The 24288-nt window shown below is 46.2% G+C and overlaps 1 protein-coding gene across 6 annotated transcripts in view; it reads right to left on the bottom strand.

Annotated features, from left to right (window-relative positions):
- LOC137527196 (uncharacterized) overlaps positions 1-24288 on the bottom strand; it is a 334365-nt gene that overhangs the window by 83757 nt on the left and 226320 nt on the right. Inside the window, exon 6 of one of the 6 annotated variants that reach the window (XM_068247682.1) lies at positions 6843-6987. The exons of 4 other annotated variants lie outside the window; for them this stretch is intronic. In XM_068247682.1, the coding sequence (XP_068103783.1) occupies positions 6843-6987 (145 nt within the window). Of the gene's footprint in view, positions 1-6842; positions 6988-16678; positions 16724-24288 lie in introns of those variants that run through there. One more of the 6 variants, XM_068247685.1, reaches the window with a different exon arrangement.

Genomic DNA, 24288 nt, shown 5'->3' with positions numbered 1-24288 from the left:
TACCATATTATTATTGTGTATTTATATAGCACTGACATCTTCTGCAGCACATTACAGAGTACATAGTCATGTCACAGACTGTCCTCAGAGGAGCTAACCGTCTAATCCTATCATGGTCTAATGTCCTACCATATTAATATTATACTGTATATTTATATAGCAGTGACATCTTCTGCAGCACTTTACAGAGTACATAGTCATGTCACTGACTGTCCTCAAAGGAGCTCACAGTCTAATCCCTACCATAGTTAAAGTCTAATATTTTCAATATAGGATTGTTTTGAGGGAAACTAGTTGACTTGTTAGTGTGTTTTAGGGATGTTGGGAAATATGAAGTGCCTAAATGAATTCCTGGGGAAGATAACTCCATGCACATTTTGCCCTAACCAATGTTCAAACCTAGGACTCAGCACTGTAATACTGTACAATAGTGCTATCCAGTACGCCTCTATTCTGCTCATATCTATCTGTTCATGCATGTCATCTATTCTCACCTTCTACCACTCTTCCTCCCTCCATTCTACTTCTCTTACACTACCAACACACTGTGCTTATTTCAAGAATGGGTTATGAATTACTAAACTATTGTACCATTTGACTATGTCAACCCTTCAATGTCAAGATATACCCACTCCAGTACTATCCTGACAGGCGGTAACATATCTGCATATCCCTTTATGTGTGTGAAAAAGTGTTCTGGAATCAGGGGCACCTGATCTGCCAGGCCATAGAGGCTGTCACCTGGAGCGACGTGCGGGGGGGGGGGGGCTTGGGGGAGGGACTGGGCCACCCCCTAGCCAGATAGTGTGTCCTCCCAGTTGGTAGACGCAGCACCAGTTCACCTGTCGGCCGCAGGCCCGCGGAGTCTGTGGCAGGCAGAGCAGGGTAGGGCGCTGCATTACGATTATTTTCCAGTGAAACGCAGCCGCATCACAATTATTTTCATAGGGAGGCACCACAAGGGGGAGGATGGGGGAGCATGTTGGGGCACCAGGGGGGGGGGGGGGCACCACAGGTTTTCTCGCCTGGAGTGCCAAGATGGCTAGAGGCGCCCCTGAGCCCAAGCAACATTTAAGAAGAAGGCAGACGATCAAAGGAGAGGTGACTCTGATATGGATCCAGGGGACTTGGTCTGGTTATCATCAGTTAATCTTAAACTGTCTTGCCCATCAAAGCAGTTGGGACCAAAATTCATCGGTCCATTCCCCATCAAGAGGAAGATTGGCCAGGTGGCCTATGAGTTAGAATTACCCAGTCATTTGAAGGTACACCCGGTATTCCATGTATCCCTAATGAAACCTGTTTTCAAGGATCCTTTTCCTGGTCGAATCATGGCCCCTCCTCCACCTATCATAGTTAATGGAGAAGAGGAGTTTGAGGTGGAAACTATTATGGACTCCAGAAGAAGAGGGAGAGGTATTCAATACCTAGTGAAGTGGAAGGACTATGGGCCAGAGAATAACACATGGGAGCCAGCCTCAAACCTACATGCTGATCGCCTGATTAAGGAATTTCTTCAAAGATGTCCTGGTAAACCAGCTCCAAGGGGGCATCCGGAGGCTGCCCCTTAGAGGGGGGGTATTGTCACGGTCACTTACCTGTCTGGACGAGGCGGCTGGCACTTACGGATGCTGCAGGTGTCCTGGTGCATGCTGGTGGGTCCCTCACGGGTCCTGGCAGGGTGCACACTGGGCTCCGTGTGTGGCAGTTGAGACATCGGCGCTCGGCGACGCTGGTGTGATACTGTGCGCATGCGCGCCCGAAGGGCCGCCTGTTCATGCATCATTTATGGGCTTATGCGTGCGTTTGTTCGGCGTGATTGCGTCTGGTTGTCCGCGTCATCGCGTACGGACGTACGCGCCATAGCGTGCATCCGTCGCGTCATCGCGTGCACCTGATGCGTCATTGCGTACGGACGTACGCGGTTTCCCGCCAAACGGCCTATTTAAGTCTGGAGAATGCCATCATTCAGTGCTGTAGTATTGCAGCTAGTTTGGTGTGTGTTCCCGTGCGTGATCTTTGTATCTGCCTGTTCCTGATCTCATGTTGCTGACCCTGGCCTGGCTGACTTCCCGACTTGCTACCGACTCCTGCTACGTACGACTGCCCGCTCTGTTGCCGACCTCTGCCCGTCTGATTACCCGTCTTGTTGCCGACCTTCTGCCTGTTCACGGATCTGCCTCAGTATCTGCTCCTGTTTGGAATCAAGTCTTGAAACCCGCCTGGAAGCTGAGTCCTTGCACCTCCAGACTCAGCATGCGGGAGCGCTTCGGTTCCTGCCTGGTTTCACCATTGGATCTGCTAGCGCTCCTGCCCCGTACTAGCTGTGGAACCCTGTTCCCAATCCAGGGTACTAGGCTAGTAAGTTGCAAGAGTTGCTGCCCTCAGCACATCGGTCTCCAGCTCCTAAGGTACGTCACAGGTGCCTAGGGCCATGGGCAGGGTACACTCTTGGTGGGGAGGAGGGTGCTAGTGGGTAGGGGGGTTGTCAGTGGAGGGGGGGGGGTGAGAATGCCCGTGGGTAGGAAGGAAGGGTGCCACTTTTAGGTGGGGGGGGGAGGATTGCCTGGAGGCGGAAAAAAAGGATCGAGGCTCCAGCCGCGGTAATGAGGGATGCGGGAGCCCGGCTTCATTACTTCCTCCCTCCCTCCCTCTCTCTAAATACCTCCCTGATGTGTCTGTCTGTTCTCCCTTGTTAGCAGAGTGAGCGCAGCGGAGCAGCCAGCCGAGTCCTCTTACCGCAGATCCACTCGTACTGGCATAGGACTTCCATCTGCTTCCTGTGACGTCATAGTAAACAGGAAGCACATGGAGGTCTGATGCCAGACAGTACGAGTGGATCTGCGGTAAGAGGACTCGGCTGGCTGCTCCGCTGCGCTCACTCTGCTAGCAAGGGGGGACAGACAGACACATCAGGGGGGCATTCAGAGAGAGGGAGGGAGGGAGGAAGTAATGAAGCCGGGCTCCACTACCTGGAATATGCGATGCCTGCCCATCTCGCCCTGGCCGCCCACGTGGCTTTGCCCGATTCCCGAGCCCAGCCAAAACTGACAAGAGCCGCCCCCTGCCGCCTATGCACGCAGCTGCTGCTCGCTTGTAAGTTGCAGTGCTGCGTGCAGGCATGAATAAGGCGGCCAGTGAGCAGGGAAAGCGGGACAGACTGACTGACTGTCTGTGTGACTTGCCGCCCGCCCCTCACTGTAGTTGCGGCCGCTAGATTATGACGCAAGTGGGCGGGGCGAACGGCGCTGTCAAGGACGATCGCATCTAAGGTTTTTAATTGTGATGGGGACATTATTAAAACCCGCCCCTACCCAGTCAGGCGCCTGTAGGCACGTGCCTAGTGTGCCTTATGGTAAATCCGGCCCTGCATACAGACACACATGGTGTGCAGAAAACAATTACAGAAAACTGACAGACGAGTATGCTCCCAGCCTCAGCTTATTACACTCACTCTGTCCAACTCTGATGGCAGCAGAATTGTCTCTGCAGACTTCTCCAGCATCACTACAGTACAGAACACTTGCGAAGGGGTAGAGAGGCTGGGAACAGGATGTTGTACTTAAGAGCCTGCTGCACACTGAATAGGGACTGTCTACAAATCTTTGTCTACAAAACTTTGTATGATTTGTTATCAGTGGCTGAGCAGATGCAGTCATTAGAACAATTGTGTACATAGCAGAAATGTTTTTCTCTCTGTGCCCTTAGTTGTCAGTCTCTCAGGACAGAGAAAGTAAACTTTTCCCCCCATGGGGCCCCCTGCAGCTTTTGGGCCCACCTGAGGCTGCATCCCTTGCAGGGTCTATTGTTATGCCACTGCATATACAGGTTCTGATCAGGAGAAATTGGAATGAGGATTTGGATTTGAAGAAGCCAAACGCATCAGCATTAAAATTTACACAAAAGTGGAAAGTTTGCAGTGTGAAATACCTAAACAGCAAATCACAAACATATATTTTTTTTAAATAAGAAATTATAGGAACCAATGAGTCTGAATATGAAAACAATATAGTAAGGACTCTTTCACACCAAGTTCATTGTGTGCATGGCAACGGATGATACCACTGCATTGCAATGTAATATTACTCCTATAGGCATGGGTGTTGCTAGGAATCTGGTAGATACGGGTCACCCCTGGGCACCAAGGAAGAGTCAATGTGCGGCACACGTCGCACACAGAAGTGAAGAAAGGGTGTCCGCACAATATCCCTTGCATCAAGTTCCTTTATTATGGACGTATCCACACCAAATCACACATCATGTAGCTGACATGTTTCGAACCAAACGGTTCTTACTCATAGCTAAAAATTAATGACACCAGACACCATATATACCATCCTCCTGTGGAGGGGGAGGTCCCGCAGTGAGAGACACTCCCCTTAGGCACCACATCCAGGTAGGGATATTTCACATTTCAAAGGAAGAGAACTCTTTCTGACAATGTATCTCATACGGTATATATGTGCTCTGTCAAATTTTATTTAAAAATATGTAGGAAAAGTTCCTAAAATAAAATGAATAAAATCAGATAGTGTGAGAGCAAAGTAAACAAAAGCACGCGGAGCAACTCCTCACTAAGTTATCAATGCTAAATCCCAACGGGAATTTAAACCCTGAGGAAGTCTCGTTCCCAGTCTAAAGATCCACAAAGCCTCTCGGCTAGTAAGTCGTTTGGCCAAATCACCCCCTCTTTTGGCTGGGAGAATCCTTTCCAGCCCATGGAAACAGAATGAAGCCATATTTCCACCATGAACCTGGCGAAAATGCTTCGCTACATTAGAAATGTTGGTGCTGAGCCAGCCTGGGCCGCAATAGTGTTCACCAATTCTGGCATGTAAGGATCTAGTAGTGCACCCCACATATTGTAGGGAGCACTCCGTACACGTGATGAGGTATATCACATAAGGCGTGCCACAATTGATAAATTCCTTAATAGGAAACCTACGTCCATTTGAGGTGGATATTGCCTCCCGTGTTCGCTTATGTACATTACAATAATGGCACGTTCTTACTCCGCATTTATACGAGCCAGTCAAACTAAGCCATGTAGAGGATCTAGGACTAGACTCTAACAAACTAGGCGAGAGGTATTACGCCAAGGTGGGCGCGCGCCTACTAGCAAAACGTACTCCCTGCTGTAAAATACCACGCAAGTCCTCATCCCCTTTTAACACAGGAAGATATTTTTTCAAAATGGAAACTATCCTGTTAAATTCTACACTGTAAGTTGTAACAAAGGTGGGCCTTGGATCTGTGATATTATTTCCTCCAACTGTTGTCAGCAGATGATCCCTACTTTTTTGATTGGCTCTAGTTTTTCCCTTGTCGATCATCCACCCCGGATAACCTCTGTCCAGGAGTCTGTTCTCCACCCTCTTAAATTCTTCCCCGAGCCACAACTCCTCCGAGCAATTACGTCGCGCCCTGGTGAATTCACCTATAGGGACCGCACAAATAGTATGCGTCGGATGGCAACTCGTTGCCCGGAGAGTAGTATTGCCACTACAGGGTTTCCGAAATGTCCTAGTGTGTACTCTCCCCTGGACAGGCTCCCCCACTAGGGTGACATCTAAATAGTCAATTGAGCCTGCCCCCCAGTTGTGAGTGAACTGTAAATTCAAAGAGTTATTATTAAGGTCACTCACAAAGGCGGGGATATCTTCGGGGACTCCCTGCCAGACCAACAATAGGTCGTCGATATACCTCCCGTACCACGCAACACTCCCCAGATGGCGACCCCCACCCCCAAAGATGTGGCACTCCTCCCACCACCCCATACAGAGGTTGGCCAAAGATGGAGAGAACTTGGCCCCCATGGAGGCGCCACACCTCTGGAGATAGAAGCCGCCATCAAACATGAAGTAATTGCGGGTCAGGAGGTACTCGACAGCCAAATATATGAAGGTCCGGAGATCCTCAGTGTACGTGGAATATTTTTCAAGGTGATACTTGACAGCTTCAATGGCCAAATTATGGGGGATACATGAATATAGGGCCTTCACATCGATGGTAATCCATACGTAATGCTTTGCCCACGTGAGACTCTTCAAACTATCTGATTTTATTCATTTTATTTTAGGAACTTTTCCTACATATTTTTAAATAAAATTTCACAGAGCACATATATACCGTATGAGATACATTGTCAGAAAGAGTTCTCTTCCTTTGAAATGTGAAATATCCCTTCCTGGATGTGGTGCCTAAGGGGAGTGTCTCTCACTGCGGGACCTCCCCCTCCACAGGAGGATGGTATATATGGTGTCTGGTGTCATTAATTTTTAGCTATGAGTAAGAACCGTTTGGTTCGAAACATGTCAGCTACATGATGTGTGATTTGGTGTGGATACGTCCATAATAAAGGAACTTGATGCAAGGGATATTGTGCGGACACCCTTTCTTCACTTCTACTCTATTGGATTGGCCTAGCCTGGTTCCGGCACTGTCCCAGGGAAGTGTGAGCGGTTTTCTGGTGACTTTTATCTGGTTGATGGCTTGTATGTACCAGCTCCACGGAGACCCGTCAAGTTCCACTTGCTAAAACAGCTATTAATATACAGAGCTACTGTAATAGCACACACATCAATTGATTTTATGGCACAGCGAGAGCATCGCACTTTGAGGAGCAACTCTGCAACACAAGGAGGACATATCCATGCTCCCAAGTCTAAACTGGATCTATATTTTAAATCCTCTCAATCCTCCTCTGCATCCATGGATAAGACTGTCGCCACAAAACCTGTACCTGCTAGGACGGATATTAAAGCAATACATGAACGGACGGCGCAACAAATGCCTGAGGCACGACAATACAATAAGATAGACTCACCGAGGCCCCTACCTACCTTGGGGGAGAGGAGCTCTGTTGGGCCTGAACCTCCTCTGTGTGCTGATGCGGCTGCAGACGACACGTCTTTGCACCTTCTGAAGGACGCCGGTGTCGCCCCACATGTTGCCGCACTAGAGCGGGCGGGTTTCCGCATCCAGAGTCTGGAAGGACAGACGAGACGTCACTCTCTGGGGCCAGGAGCGCCGAGTCACGGCACAGCCCTGATGATGTCATCACTCGGAGCTAGACCGAAGCAGCCGATGGGAGCTGCGGATACTTTGCCGGCCACTGGAGGACTTTGCCTGCAATCTCGCCCGCACTGCAAGCAGCTGGTGGAGGGCCTTTTGGGTGATTGGAGCCTGGAGCAGAGTGATAAACGACAGGTAATGCCAGCGCCTGCTGCCCCTGTTTCTACTAATAATGTCGGCCTTGATCCCAATTCATTGAATGTATCTTGTCTTGGTAAAGTTGATGTGAATAATAAGAATCTGGGACAGGAATCCCTGCTTGATTAGTGCCAGACAGATACACTTGTTTCCTCTGGACTGGCCAGTCAATCTACTGAGTCCTGCCATGCACACCCTGTACAGCCCCCCACCTGGCAGTGGCCTACAAGTAAAGACATTGCGGACCAAATACAAGTCGTGACTAGTCTAACACAGGTACCTGTGCCCACCGATGAGGATAACCATCGGGGCGGTGGGGTAAGTGGACTCGGAGAGGACCATCTCATAGGCTTGGGGGACTTGGCATATGACCTTAACAGGTGCCAAAAATTTGCAGCAGTTTTTTCCAGAAAGCCCTATGTTGGGGACAAAGAGCCGGAAATTGGCTTAAGGACATCTTTTTCACAGCTGGAGTCCCTTATTGAAAAAGAAACTAAAGTTTGGTGGGATTTAACCACGCTCAAGCAATATGTTGCGGAAAGAATAATACCAAGAGGACTCCGCATAAAAAAGGTACCCACCACAATTTATTCTGAACAATTCATTATAGAATGGAACGAGATCTTGACGGACTGTTCCTTGGCCTTGATGAAACTTATTATTACTTATGAGGAGGAAAAACTGATTGACTTTAGGCTTAAGATTACAGATCTGAAAAATAACATTTCAAAATATGAGAGTTTTGAACAGTATGATGTTTTGAATAAAAAGTTATGTGATAATATTACAAAATTAGAATGTATCATCACAGAAACTAAGAGGTCTAAGTATTTAAGGGATGTGGAAGATTATAGGCGGGGGGTGGTATATGAGTGGGGTAAGTGGGAGACCCTAGCAAGATCCCCCAAATCACCCAGACCGATTCTCCGCAGAACACAGAGACAGCAAGGGAGAAGAGTTAGTTTTAGTTCCCCAGAAGCCTCAGATTTGTCTGATAACACAGACTTTAGAACTCATGATCGTTCCTTGCAAGCCCCAACAGCCCCAGGTTTTTCAAAAAACGTGTACGGCTCAACCAACGACCACAGGAGGCAGAGGAAGGGCCGCAAGAAGGGCAAGAAGGGAGGAGAAGGAAGACCAGTCGGGCAGGGAAGAAACATAGAGCCAGGAGGCCCAGCACAGGGGGGGAGGGGACACAAAGTGTGGTGAATCTCTCTCAGTATGTGCTTTCGGATGTGGAACGGCGGGTCCTTGAAAAGGGCCTTTCATTTGCACCCACTAAACATATGAATGTCTTTGAAACCATAGTGGATGTTAATAGATGTATAAGAGCTCTTCTACTTCGAAAGCATTTTTCTGATAGTGAAGCAACCAGAGGTCGGGCTGGTAGAGCTATGGACGTTGTTGCTGATATTGGAGACTTTAAGGAGCTAAGTGCAAGGTGGGCCTTGGATTCTTTGGCCACAGAAAGCACTGGTTTAGTCTCCCTAGATGACGTTAAGCAGATCCTTGCTCGTAACCCATCTTTTTATCCCCTGACTAGCCGGACACATCATGTGGAAACCTTTCAGGAATTGGTGGAGAGAGATTTGGTGGAATTGGAAGGGGCTTTGAGTAAAAGTAGACCGAACCTGTCACACCAGGAGCGACAGGCCCTCTCTAGTCTTCGGAGTAACTCTAATATAGTTATCCGAAATGCGGATAAAGGGGGTGCTGTCGTTGTCCTGGATAGCGATAGCTATAGGTCTGAGGCCCTTAGGCAACTAAATGATTCTGTGGTGTATCGGAAATTGGGAGCAGACCCTATGAAGCTTTTCCAGAAAGAATTGTTTGACCTGTTATCTTTTGGACAGAGTCTGGGTGTGTTAGATCAAAGAATGGTAGACTATTTGGGTGTCCCTGATCCGATCACCCCAGTTTTTCACCATCTTCCCAAGATCCACAAACCGGGCGCTCCCCCGGAGGGCAGGCCCATTGTGGCTGGTATTGGCTCTCTGGGGGAGCGCCTGAGTGAGTGTGTTGATTCTATGTTACAGCCATTGGTTAGGCGCCTTCCAGGCTATATTCGAGACACCAAGCATCTGCTTTCTAGTTTGAAGAGTCTCACGTGGGCAAAGCATTACGTATGGATTACCATCGATGTGAAGGCCCTATATTCATGTATCCCCCATAATTTGGCCATTGAAGCTGTCAAGTATCACCTTGAAAAATATTCCACGTACACTGAGGATCTCCGGACCTTCATATATTTGGCTGTCGAGTACCTCCTGACCCGCAATTACTTCATGTTTGATGGCGGCTTCTATCTCCAGAGGTGTGGCGCCTCCATGGGGGCCAAGTTCTCTCCATCTTTGGCCAACCTCTGTATGGGGTGGTGGGAGGAGTGCCACATCTTTGGGGGTGGGGGTCGCCATCTGGGGAGTGTTGCGTGGTACGGGAGGTATATCGACGACCTATTGTTGGTCTGGCAGGGAGTCCCCGAAGATATCCCCGCCTTTGTGAGTGACCTTAATAATACCTCTTTGAATTTACAGTTCACTCACAACTGGGGGGCAGGCTCAATTGACTATTTAGATGTCACCCTAGTGGGGGATCCTGTCCAGGGGAGAGTACACACTAGGACATTTCGGAAACCCTGTAGTGGCAATACTACTCTCCGGGCAACGAGTTGCCATCCGAGGCATACTATTTGTGCGGTCCCTATAGGTGAATTCACCAGGGCGCGACGTAATTGCTCGGAGGAGTTGTGGCTCGGGGAAGAATTTAAGAGGGTGGAGAACAGACTCCTGGACAGAGGTTATCCGGGGTGGATGATCGACAAGGGAAAAACTAGAGCCAATCAAAAAAGTAGGGATCATCTGCTGACAACAGTTGGAGGAAATAATATCACAGATCCAAGGCCCACCTTTGTTACAACTTACAGTGTAGAATTTAACAGGATAGTTTCCATTTTGAAAAAATATCTTCCTGTGTTAAAAGGGGTTGAGGACTTGCGTGGTATTTTACAGCAGGGAGTACGTTTTGCTAGTAGGCGCTCGCCCACCTTGGCCCAATACCTCTCGCCTAGTTTGTTTGAGTCTAGTCCTAGATCCTCTACATGGCTTAGTTTGACTGGCTCTTATAAATGCGGAGTAAGAACATGCCATTATTGTAATGTACATAAGCGAACACGGGAGGCAATATCAACCTCAAATGGACGTAGGTTTCCTATTAAGGAATTTATCAATTGTGGCACGCCTTATGTGATATACCTCATCACGTGTACGGAGTGCTCCCTACAATATGTGGGGTGCACTACTAGATCCTTACGTGCCAGAATTGGTGAACACTATTGCGGCCCAGGCTGGCTCAGCACCAACATTTCTAATGTAGCGAAGCATTTTCGCCAGGTTCATGGTGGAAATATGGCTTCATTCTCTTTCCATGGGCTGGAAAGGATTCTCCCAGCCAAAAGAGGGGGTGATTTGGCCAAACGACTTACTAGCCGAGAGGCTTTGTGGATCTTTAGACTGGGAACGAGACTTCCTCAGGGTTTAAATTCCCGTTGGGATTTAGCATTGATAACTTAGTGAGGAGTTGCTCCGCGTGCTTTTGTTTACTTTGCTCTCACACTATCTGATTTTATTCATTTTATTTTAGGAACTTTTCCTACATATTTTTAAATAAAATTTGACAGAGCACATATATACCGTATGAGATACATTGTCAGAAAGAGTTCTCTTCCTTTGAAATGTGAAATATCCCTTCCTGGATGTGGTGCCTAAGGGGAGTGTCTCTCACTGCGGGACCTCCCCCTCCACAGGAGGATGGTATATATGGTGTCTGGTGTCATTAATTTTTAGCTATGGGTAAGAACCGTTTGGTTCGAAACATGTCAGCTACATGATGTGTGATTTGGTGTGGATACGTCCATAATAAAGGAACTTGATGCAAGGGATATTGTGCGGACACCCTTTCTTCACTTCTACTCTATTGGATTGGCCTAGCCTGGTTCCGGCACTGTCCCAGGGAAGTGTGAGCGGTTTTCTGGTGACTTTTAACACGTCGCACACAGCTAGACAAAAATGGGCGTGGCTGTGCAGCGGGAAAGCGGACGTGGTCAGAAAGTGGACGTGGTCATGGGTGGAGCCAAACATAAATGAACCTAGCAGCAGTTTAACTTAAATATCATTATTAGGCAGCATTTCATATAAATAGGCAGAGTCCCCTGTCCTTGCTTTTGTCTTGTCCTCAGCTGGCTGGCCTGGCTGCTGTGCTTCGCTGGCAGATATGCTGCGCTGAATTAGCAGTAATGCTGTGCTGGCATTGATGCTGTGATGTTGGACTGCCTGGCCTGGCTGGCGGTGATACATTTTTTTATCTAACAAAGCACAATGTGTTTATTATAATTGTCCGTCAAAACAGAGTGATCTCCTGTATTTATGCTCTGAAGAGTCTTTGCTAACAAAAAGTTTTTACAATTTTCTTGCAATTTTTGATATAATAAAGTCTGATATTGAACCTTGAATTCAAGAATATATATTATGTGGTTTCAATATCTGAACTGATCCTCTTATATACAAACATGGCTGGCGGTGATACCATGTTGGGCTGACTGGCTGCTGCAAGATGTCGATAATGGCGAGTGATCTCAAGACGAGCAATAAACCCCCGTCGCTGTTCCCCAAGTGTATAAATGTGCCGCTGTGTTTGCATTCATATATTACCTGTCCTGTGTCACCCACTGCACAGTGCCCATTTGTCTTCAGCTTCTTCCTCTTCCATTTGTGGCTCACATGCCACCAACATATAGTGTGTAGCGCATGTGTGATTTCATGTGCGCTATATGCCATGTGCCTTGTGAAGCACAAATGGAGGATTGGGTAGCGGAAGACAGATAGGCGCTGCACGGTAGGAGATACAGGACAGGTTATGTCAATATGCACACATGGGGGACACATTTATACATCGGGATGGCGGCAAGAGATTTCATGCTGAAATCGATTGTGAATCAGTCTGCGGTGTATGGGCAGCTGACAGATCTCTCTCTAATCAGATTTGTTCTGAGCGAAATCTGTCTCTTGGTCGAATCTGCCCATCATCACTAGATGTATGGCTACATTTACTATAGCCTGGCAGCATTAGGACCTTGCAGTATAATTCCTGCAAGTCCAGGTCCTTATCAGTACTGCCAGGAGTTGAGGGGGGTAGGGAGAAGTTTCACAGGCTGAATGGCTTTATAGCACGTCTCCCTGTTTTGATCTTCCATGCCAGAGCAAAGCTTTAGGATGGAGGAGGGGCACGGGGCTGCTCTCTCTCACTCACACTCAGCAAACATACCATTCCTCTTCCCCTTAGAATCCCATTCTCTGGAAGTGCTTTGCTAGGCTGGCTTCCTGACTTACTCCTCCATCCTGGGAGTGGGGCAGCCAGTGGATGATGTCACTGACAGAAGTCAGTGAAGAGCTTAAAAAAACAAACAAACTTGTGGACAGGCTGAGCGCCCTTACAATGCAGCGCCCAGGGACATAAGTCCCTCCATGACTCTCCACGCTACGTGTCTGTTGCCTCCACCTGCATGGATTCAGCTGCTTGTGATAACTTCCAGTAATCCCAATAACGTCTGCTGACAACCATGCAGCACAAAGAGCCACTAGACTTCCTGATGGAGTACATTCAAAAAAGCGCTGCAAAAAATGGCGCAGGGTGATGCCGATAATGGCATCTTACTACTAAAGTTAACGTTTCTAAAATGTCCTAAAACATTAAATAACTAATAAGATGTCATTAGTGGCATCTCTCATACATTACCTGGTCCCTGTGACCCCGTCTCTCCACTTCCTGTTTGGACTGAAGCTGCATGGTGATTGGCAGGCTGCTGGACTCATTCAAACTAACAATAACAATAACAATAATATTTTTATAGCACTTTTCTCCCTGGGGACTCAAAGCGCTGTGACCCTGCGTTATGCAGTCTCAAAGGCTCGAGAAAAGAGGTGAGTTTTTAGCCTTTTTTAAAGCTGTCCAGAGAAGGAGCCTCTCGTACTGATACAAGGAAGTAGAGAGGAGAAGCAATCGTCCGGGACCAGGTAATGTATACAAACCACTCTGCCTGCTCTCACACTGAACCCTCCCTCTACCTATGGCTAAACCTATCCGCTCTAGCCTCAGACAACACTTCCCCGATGCCTAACACTGAACTACTCCACCCCCACTTCCTAACACTAACTCCACCCTGCCTTTACCTACTCCCTGCCGCATAGGCGGCAATAGTACAAGCTGTGACTTGCAGCAAGGAGATTAAATTATGGTGCCTGATAAATAGCAGGCACTAGATGCCCGCTATTTATCGTGCCTACTATTTATCGGGCGCCATAATTTTATTTTCTTGCTGCTAATTATTGCTTGTACTATTGCCACTTATGGTGGCGCCATTTTTATAGGCACTTGTCCTGCGCCATTTTTATCTTTTCTTCCCTAATAGTGCATGCTGTCTGGATACTTCCTAGTGCTCTTCCACTAGAGGGCCGGGTGCTCTTCTCTAAGTAAGGAAAAATAAAGGGGACAAAACAGTGCAGACTGCATTGGAAATAAATCCTGGACACAGATACTGCTACTTACCCCCTGACAAAGGTGTGAGTCGAAACTCGGGATGGGACATGCAGCTTTACATCCTTTGATGTGCAATAAAACACGTTTTTATCCAGTAAGTAGTAGTACCTGTGTGCAGGTGTTTTTTCCAATGCAGTTTTTACTATTTTGTCCTCTTCATCTTCCCTTACATAGAGAAGAAAAGCTGGCCCTCTAGTGGAAGGGGGAAGGTACACTGAATTCCTCCACATCTTTGGTCGTCATTCTATTGCTTAGTCACTCATATGTCCTGTGGAAACTTTCCAGACACAGCCATTGGAGTGTTTTACCTGTAGTATCACAGTCAATGAGGCACTGGAAGTCTTATTACACATATATTGTTGTTGCATTTTCTGACACCCGATTGAACATTAACTAGTGTATTTTTTGGTCTATAAGAATCACTTTTTCTCCCCCAAAAGTGGGGGTCAAAATTCACTGTGTCTTATAGTCCACATGCAGGGAGTTCCTGACTTGTGAACACCTGCCAATATGAACCTCCAACCCGCCACAATGTCAGGGACTCCCTATACTGTGCCCATTCAGAGGAGGACATAGGGGACAAATAGAGGAAACAAGGTGACAAACAGGGGCATAGAGGAGGACACAAGGGGACATAAAGGGGCGTAGAGGAGGACACAAGAAGGACAGAGGTGGACACATAGGGGACACAGCAGACACAAGGGGGACAGGAGGACACAGGGAGACAGAAGAGGCACAGGGGGGAATGAGGTACAAAGGGGGCATAATCCACAAGATGCCCCTTCACCATGATAAAAAATGTCAGTTAAATATATCATATAGGAGACACACACAGTGATATTTGAGAAGTGAAATGAAGTTTATTGGATTTACAGAAAGTGTGCAATAATAGTTTAAACAAAATTAGGTAGGTGCATAAATAATAAAAAGAAAATAAGAAATGAAATCAATATTTAGTAGATCCTCCTTTTGCAGAAGTAACAGCCTCTAAATGCTTCCTGTAGCTTCCAATGAGAGTCCGGATTCTGGTTGAAGGTATTTTGGACCATTCCTCTTTACAAAACATCTCTAGTTCATTCAGGTTTGATGGCTTCCGAGCATGGGCAGCTCTCTTTAACTCACACCACAGATTTTCAATTATATTCAGGTCTGGGGACTGAGATGGCCATTCCAGTACGTTGTACTTGTTCCTCTGCATGAATATCTTAGTGGATTTTGAGCAGTGTTTAACCACTTCGCATCCAGACCTTTTTTCCCCCTTATTGACAAGAGCAGTTTTGACGTTTTAGCTATGTCCCTATTCAATCAGCCATAACTTTATCCCTACTCACGACACCTAAATGATCTAGGTATCGTTTTTTTCAGGACAAACTAGACTTTCATTGGCAGGTATTTTGTCCCTAGACCAAAAAAGTTTTCTATGCATTTTAAAGGGAGAAAGAGGGGGGAAATGAAAAAAATGCATTTTTTCTCAGTTTTTATCAATTCCAAACAAATTTATTTATATACACCAACATACAGCGCAACGCGTTTCACAGGTATCTTCTTCAGGCAATAACGAGCAGGAGTACACACAGTGCAGTCTTAAGGTCACGATAAGCGCTTATCGTGACCTTAAGACTGCACTGTGTGTACTCCTGCTCGTTATTGCCTGAAGAAGATACCTGTGAAACGCGTTGCGCTGTATGTTGGTGTATATAAATAAATTTGTTTGTACTAAAACTGACAGTATCATGTCTGCTTCAGGGAGATGAGTTCACCACCGCCTCCCGAGGAATTTTAAAGTTTTTAGATATATTTTATTCCGTTAGCGCCTCTGTTCTCCTTACAATATCAGTATCCACCCCTGGTGGAGGGGTTGAATACCCTTTCTTCTCCTAATCTACAGAGAGTGACATCTTAATCCTGAGTGAGGACAGGCCTAATCTCCTCACCTGCCTACAAAGTGGTTGCCTAACTGGTAACCCTGACTTGTGAGTATATCTATCATATACTTTTCCATTTACCCATCACCCAACTTACTACACTATATTGGGCTCTCTGTGTCCCTTCTTTTTCATTTCCTCAATATGTTCCTAACTGTGGAAACAGACAGATGAAATTTCTGAGACAGCTTTCTGTATCCTTCCCCTAAACCATGATGGTGAACAATCTTTGTCTTCAGTTCATTTGAGAGTTGTTTTGAGACCCCCATGCTACTGCTCCTAAGAGAAATTTAAAAGAGGAGGGAAACTTACAATTGACCCCCACTTAAATACTCTTTCTTATAATTGGATTCACCCGTGTATGTAGGTCAGGGGTCACTGAGCTTACGAAGCCAATTTAAGTTCCAATAATTAGTTCTAAAGGTTTTTGGAATCAATAAAATGACCTGCCTAATTTTATTTAAACAATTATTGCGCACACTTTCTGTAAATGCAATAATCGTCATTTCACTTCTCAAATATCACTGATATATTTAACTGACATTTTTTATCATAACAACCAACGATTTATACAGGAAAAGCATGACGATTAACAAGGTTGCCCAAACTTGTGCATCCCACTGTATATTTTTCCCATGGTATTTGTTCTATAAACCTAGGTGTGTCTTAGGGTCAGCAGCGTCTTAAAGTCCAAAAATACGGTAGTTGCCATATTTCATCATAGCGCCTGGGGCAACCTGCTGTTTATTCCATCTCATCTATGGGCTAATAAGACCTAGCCCCTACTCTCATTGGCAGCTCCTATTGCACTGCTCTTTTACATATATGTACTGCAATTTTCCTCCTAGGTGATATTTTTACATTATGAATAACATGCCTTTCAAGTCACCAGCAAGCAAGAAAATAATTTTGACAGTACTTTTCATCTACTTTTTGGTACTTTTTCAATTGCAGAGTGCAAACCTTCTTTTAAACAAATGTTGAAAAATGATCTCCTAAGAGAAAATGTTGTAGAAAAAGTGAATTGGATTAGGCGCATAGTCTTAAAACTTAAATCCACATGGCTTTAATAAGTAAAGATTACAAATGGTTTGTTGCAATTATATCATTAACCTCCCTCATGGCTGGATTATTGGGAAGGTCCCCAAGTCACAGGACTAGGGTGACAGATTTTTCTACAATGTAAAGGGCGGCACACGGGTGGAGAGCTGTATCCACTCCATTCCTAACCTCACACTGAGCTTACAGTGATGTCACCCATGAGGCTAGGCAAGTGTAGTCCTTAATCAGGCAAAGAGCAGAGACATTAGCAGCTTAATGATGCATGTCAGCTACCAGGAATGGCCGCATGCTCAGAAAGTCTAGCTCGCTATCCTGGAACCATGACATCTCTAGCTCCTCCCTCCTGCCCAGTTTGTGTCTATCAAGGGTGTGGAGAGGTGGGAAATGCTCTGCATTGCACCCCGGTACTGGTGGCGAGAACTATGAAACAAGAAGTGTGCTGCAGCTGATCCTGTGTGTGGAGCAGTGAGAAGGGACACAAGTTCAGCCTTCGGTAGGGCAACTTAGTGTCAATGCCTGTGCTGAATTAAAAATGTGCATTGCTCAAATCCCCCCCCCCCCCCACACACACACACACACACACAGACAGACACCACACACACCACACACACACTTGTGCACACACAGCCAGTAAACCTTAGGCCTCTTGCACACTGCACGCGAAACCGATTCAGATTCCGCTTTTTAATCTGTTTTTACATCCGATTCAGATTCCGATTTGCAGTGTGCAGGGAGCAAACTGCAAATCAGAATTTGAATCGGATGTAAAAACTGATTAAAAAGCGGAATCTGAATCGGAATCGCTTGCAGTGTGCAAGAGGCCTTAAAGTGATTTTAAAGTAAATAAAAAAATGATTTGAACTTACCTGGGGCTTCTTGCTTCCCCCTGGAGTCATCCTGTGCCTACGACGTTCTCTTGATTCCCTCCAGCGACTTCCACAAAGCTGGCCAGTTGCTGGCAACTACCCATGTGCGGCCCTGAGCCAACACACCCTGATCACTCTCCCACTACTGGGAGCGCACTGCACATGTGCAGTAGAGATTTTCATGTACTGTGCATGAGCAGAACGCTCCCAGCCGCGGGAGCATAATCAGGGTGCTCGGGGCTTCACATGCGCAGTAGCCGGCAACTGGCCAACTTTGCGTGAGTCACCGCTGCTGGCTGAATGGAATCAAGAAGACATTGTGGACACAGGATGACTCCAGGGGGCTGCAAGAAGCCCTAGGTAAGTTCAAATCATTATTATTATTTTTTTTACTTTAAGAGAGTAAAAAAATGAGTGTTACCTACCTGGGGCTTCTTCCAGTTTCCCGTAGTATCCGAGGTCCCTCACTTTCCTCGCCTCCATTGTGCTGCTGTCATCCCATGCGCTGTCCCAGCTATGTGTGCACCTTCTCAACCATGCTTTAATTGTCGGGAGCATGCTGCACATGCGCAGCTCACAAAACTTGCCACTGTGTATGCACAGAACACTCGTGGCTATGTAAGCGTGTTCGAGGAGGCACGCAGCATAGACAGCAAATGCGCAGTACTCTAGTACTCTAGACTAACAGCAGCACAATAGAAGGGACCAGAAAGACACAGATGGACCTCAGATACTACAAAGTACTGGAAAAAGCTCCAAGTAAGTACAGAGTAACTTTTTTTTTCCACCCACTTAGCAGAAATCCCAAAGCAAACAGTATAACAGTATATATAGATACTAAGTAGTAGGACACCTCTGGATAGTTCTGAGGTTTTCCATACTTTCTTACACCCCACCATTACAGCAATGAGCCCATTTCTGTTTGAATAAGTTTCTTCAGTGATCGACACCTTGGACGAGCATGTCCATACTGGGCATATGCAAGTATGGACCGTGCATTCCCTGTACAACAAAGGTGCTTGTGCATGGCGTTTTTTCCTCCATGCACAAGTGTCTTTGTTCTACAGAGCAGGCTTAGACTTTACTCACGCATGCCTAATATGGACACAATCGTCCATGGCAGCACTCACACTCTTAAGAAACCAAGGCACCCTGCAATGTAGTGATGGGCTGCAAGACATCGAAAGCCTCTGGCTATCCGGAGGCCTTCCACTAGTGAGGTAAGTATCTTATTTTTATTTGCTTCAGGATAGCTTAGAGAAAAATTCACAAGGCCCTGAACCAGCAAAAAATGACGGTCGTGGCATTCGTCGATCGAAGAACTGTCTATCCAAGTGAATAGACATCACTTTTTAAATGTCGGTACTGACTTTTAGTGTCATTTACGCAAACACCACACTCATTCACATCATTTTGTCAGCCAAGCACAGTGCTTTCGTGTCCCCCCTCAAGGATCAAAACGTGACAAAATTGCAGAAGGATGTACACCTAGGTCAAATGCTTCTCTGATCATTGGGGTGGGGGGAAGGTAGGCGGTCGGTGACACCAGGCCTTAGGTTGGTGACAAGTAGAAATCCGGCCCTGACCTCCCTGGCGTTCAATTGTCCCAGGATTTTGGTGCAAAAAGTGGTTCAATTAATTTCAAATAATTTTCAAGCATTTTTTTTGTAATCAATGTTTTTTTTTTAAATTGAATTCATAACAGGTTATTGTATTGAATTCAATAAAAAAAATAGTTTGCGCCAGGTGTTGACGATGCTGCATGACCCTGGCCTGAATCGTCCATACCACATTCAGCAACATTTAGCTAGACCAGTCAGGCTCATCATTAATATTGGGGAGGTTAAAGTGTACCCGAGGCGACATGTGACATGATGAGGTAGACATGTGTATGTACAGTACAAAGCATATTAATAATCAGGATGTTTTACTTGTTTTATTTTACTGCCTGAAATAGTTAATTTCTAGGCTTGGAAGTGACAGATTTGGTCTTGTCATTAGCTTGTCAGGAATATAGTAAACATCACTGATAAGCTAATTACAGCCATAAAAGTTTTCCTGGCAGAATAAAACTTCTGAGAGCAGAGGGAGATAAAATACATTAACTATTAACCTTTTTCTAACTTTGGGACACTTATTAGGCTGGCACCGAGCAGGCGAAACAGAACATTCAATCTAGTTTGTAAATGTTTAAATATACAATAAAACCATGAGATGTCTAAAAAAAGCAATTTTTAGGAGTAGGAGCATAAATACCAATTGTTTATCTCATCAGATTATTTTCACCTCGGCCTCACTTTAACATATCCCTGAGTTTTAGCTCAATGATGTTTATATGGATGAAGCTTTAAAGCTCGACTCCATGCAAAATTAATACTTTGCATTTTACATTTGGTAGTGATTTGTATTATTACACATCAAAAACAATGTTTTCTATACTGCTTTGGTTTTGTAAACTAGTATGCAGGATGAATTCCTGGAATCAACTGTGAGCAGTCTGAAAACTGCTGACTTAGGATAGGGTATATCCTTAAGGCTCATACACACATCAGACCATAGTCTTTGGAAAATGAAAGATCACAGACCAATTTTACCCCCTTCCATGTAGTATGAGAGCCATACCTTCACAGTCTATTCTATGGAGCTGAACTCCCCATCAGACAGAAATCTTTGCAAGATGCTGCACACAAAGATGCTGTAGACATTCAAAAGTTCAGTATCTGCAAAAGATCTGTTCCTGCAAAAGATCTGTTCCTGCAAAATGCATTCATAGTCTATGATATCTGCAGATCATCATACACACCTTGTTTAACCACCCTGGCGTTCTGATTAAATCGCCAGGGTGGCTGCGGGAGGGTTTTTTTCAAATAAAAAAAAAACTATTTCATGCAGCCAACTGAAAGTTGGCTGCATGAAAGCCCACTAGAGGGCGCTCCGGAGGCGATCTTCCGATCGCCTCCGGCGCCCAGAATAAACAAGGAAGGCCGCAATGAGCGGCCTTCCTTGTTTTGCTTATATCGTCGCCATAGCGACGAGCGGAGTGACGTCATCGACGTCAGCCGACGTCCTGACGTCAGCCGCCTCCGATCCAGCCCTTAGCGCTGGCCGGAACTTTTTGTTCCGGCTGCGCAGGGCTCAGGCGGCTAGGGGGGCCCTCTTTCGCCGCTGCTCGCGGCGAATCGCCGCAGAGCGGCGGCGATCAGGCAGCACACGCGGCTGGCAAAGTGCCGGCTGCGTGTGCTGCTTTTTATTTGATTTAAAATCGGCCCAGCAGGGCCTGAGCGGCGACCTCCGGCGGTGTTGGACGAGCTCAGCTCGTCCAGACCGCTCAGGTGGTTAACAGACATTCACCTGCAGATCAGATCCACCAGGATGGATTTTCAGATCTGCAGATGATTGTCTGATCTGCAGATGAATGTCAGTTAAACAAGGTGTGTATGATGATCTGCAGATCATATAGACTATGAATGGAATTTGCAGGAATGGATCTTTGGCAGGAACAAATCTTTTGCAGATACTGATCTTTTGTGTCTGTACAGCATCTGTGTGTGCAGTATCTTGCAAAGATTTTTTTCTGATGGGGAGTTCAGCTCCATACAAAAGACTGTGAAGGTATGGCTCTCATACTACATGGAAGGGGGTAAAATTGGTCTGTGATCTTTCATTTTCAAAAGACTATGGTCTGATGCAGGGGTCTAGTCCTGGAAAAAGAGGTGAGTGGACTCACCCTAAAAAACCCCTGCGCCGCGCATAGCGCGGCGTGCCAAAAAATGGGCGTAGTGAAACATAATGTGGGCGTGGTCATGGGTGGGGCCAAATATACATGACCTTAGCAGTGATTTAAAAGGTCTGCCAGGGAAGTTTGAGCTCTGCCATAGTGTATCCCCCAAAAATAGATGTAATCTGACAGCATTTCACCAAAAAGACACATAGGCCCATATGCAATTCACTTTTCCTCCTTAGCTTTCTGCAAGTTGACATTTTTAAACTTGTCAATAAAATGCCTTTTAAGCCACTATAAAGCAAGAAAATGCTCAAAATAATTTTGATAGTACTTTTTCAACTTCTTTTGGGTACATTTTTAGTTGAAAAGTGCTGAAAAGTTATTTTAAATTGAAAATGAAAAATTATCTCCTAGAAGAAAACTCAGGTGAAAAAGTGAATTGCATATGGGCCATAATCTGGTAGAAGTTCCTCCAAAATACAGATAATATGGCAGTGGTTCCTCCAAAATAGACAATGTCGCAGCACCAGTTCCCCCAACATACACATCATTTGGAAGCAGTTCCCCAAAATACGCAAAGCCTGGCAGTAATTCACCCAAAGTACACGTAACACCCAAAATACATATAATCTGGCAGCAGTGGTCCCCCAAACATACACAATCTGGCAGCAGTTCCTCAAAATACACGTAATCTGGCAGCAGCCGTTCCCCTAACATACACATAATCTGGCAGATGTGCCCCAAAACACATAACAGCGGTTCCACAAAAATGCAGATAATCTGACAGAAGTTTCCCCAAAATAGGTACCCCCAGCATAGGTAGCCAGGTCTATAAGTGTCCCCAGTATAAGTAGCCATGAGTATAGTAGTCCCCAGTATATGTAGCCAGAGGTATAGTTGCCTAGTATATGTAGCCAGGGGTATATGTGCCCAGTATATGTATTTAGGGGTTTAGTAGTCCCCAGTATATGTAGCCAGAGGTATAGGTGTCCAGTATATGTAGCCAGGGGTATAGGTGTCCAGTATATGTAGCCAGGGGTATAGGTGCCCAGTATATGTAGTCAGGAGTATAGTATTCCCCAGTATATGTAGTCAGGGGTATATGTGCCCAGTATATGTAGTCAGGGGTATATGTGCCAGTATATGAAGTCAGGGGTATATGTGCCCAGTATATGTAGCCAGAGGTTTATGTCCCCAGTATATGTAGTCAGGGGTATATGTGCCCAGTATATGTAGCCAGGGGTATATGTCCCCAGTATATGTAGTCAGGGGTATATGTGCCAGTATATGTAGTCAGGGGTATATGCACCAGTATATGTAGTCAGGGGTATATGTGTCCAGTATATGTAGCCAGACGTAAATGTCCCCAGTATATGTCGTCAGGGGTATATGTCCCTAGTATATGTAGTCAGGGGTATATGTGCCCAGGATATGTAGCCAGGGGTACAGTATATGTGTCCAGTATATGTAGCCAGGGGTATATGTCCCAGTATATGTAGCCAGGGGTATATGTCCCCAGTATATGTAGTCAGGGGTATATGTGCCAGTATATGTAGTCAGGGGTATATGTGCCCAGTATATGTAGCCAGGGGTATATGTGCCCAGTATATGTAGTCAGGCAGCACAGAGAGGAGGGATTGGTGGGCACAGCGGGGAATGTCTCCTCCCCCCCCCTCAGGGCTCCCCCTTCCTCCCTCTCCCCCTCCAGAACTAAAATTTGTGGGAGCCTGACAGCAGCGTGACTTACCTCTTCCTTCCGGGTAAGCCGGGTAAGTAGTGATGTCCGGTTCATTTGAGCCGGTTCTTTCCTGTGAGTTGTGTGATCCGGCTCATCATACTGAACCCAATCAGTTCAGTGGAGGAGACAGGAACTGCAGCTGCAGTATTCAGCTGCAGTTCCTGTCTCATCCACTGAACTGATTCAGTTCAGTGTGATGAGCCGGATCACACAACTCACAGGAAAGAACCGGCTCAAATGGACTGGACATCACTACTTACTCAGCGTTTGGAACGAGAGTGAGGTAAGTTTCGACCTCTGCCAGTCGCCCGTTCGTTAGTTTTGGAGGGGAGAGCGGGGGATGGAGAGTCCCAAGGTGAGGGAAGGAGGGGGGAGATGGCCCCCCTTCCCCACCGCTGCTCACAGCTCTCCTTCCACTGCGCTCTTTCCCTCCACAGATGCCAGGGAGGACGGCGTCCACTTTCTGAAAAAAGCAAGTGGACGTCGTCCACCTGCGTCCACGCCCCACTCGACCCTTGGTCTGATGTGTGTATGTGGCCTTAGTCAAATCTCAGGTACGCAATTTGTAGACTTCTTGAGTAAAGTTGATTATCAACTTTGGGTCGGAATGTCAGGCTACCGGATGGTAGGGATTGGACACTTGCTCATTATGTAAATTGTAATACCACGTTAGTAGTTTATCTGTTATTATGCCCATGTGGTGCCTTTTATATAGGCAAAACCAAGCGAGAGCTACGTGCCAGGATTTCTGATCATGTGACCAATATAAGGAGCAAGAGTATGTCTAATCTCACCCCGGTGGCCAGGCATTTTAAAACCATGCATGCTGGTAATCCAGCCCAAATGCGCTTCATTGGCTTGGACCGCATCCATGCATCCCAACGAGGTGGGGACATAGAAAGACTCTTGTTACAGCGAGAATCTAGGTGGATCTTTGACCTGGAGGCAACATTACCCCCAGGTCTGAATGAAAATACCAGTTATACCTCTTTTTTACCTGTTTGATGTCCCTGTGCCCACCTTTCAAAACCTCTTTCTCTGGTTCGCTTGTGTCTCCTCCTTAATCGGGGGGGGTGGGGGGGGGGTGGTCCTTGCTGTATCTATTGCTGAACACTAGTTTTATATTGAGAAATTTTCCTTATTGAGGATGCTTTAGGCATCTACACTATG

The sequence above is a fragment of the Hyperolius riggenbachi genome, chromosome 8, assembly GCF_040937935.1.
Source record: "Hyperolius riggenbachi isolate aHypRig1 chromosome 8, aHypRig1.pri, whole genome shotgun sequence".
NCBI lineage: Eukaryota > Metazoa > Chordata > Amphibia > Anura > Hyperoliidae > Hyperolius > Hyperolius riggenbachi.
Note: the sequence above shows the minus strand (reverse complement) of the source record. Positions and strands in the feature narration are given on the sequence as shown.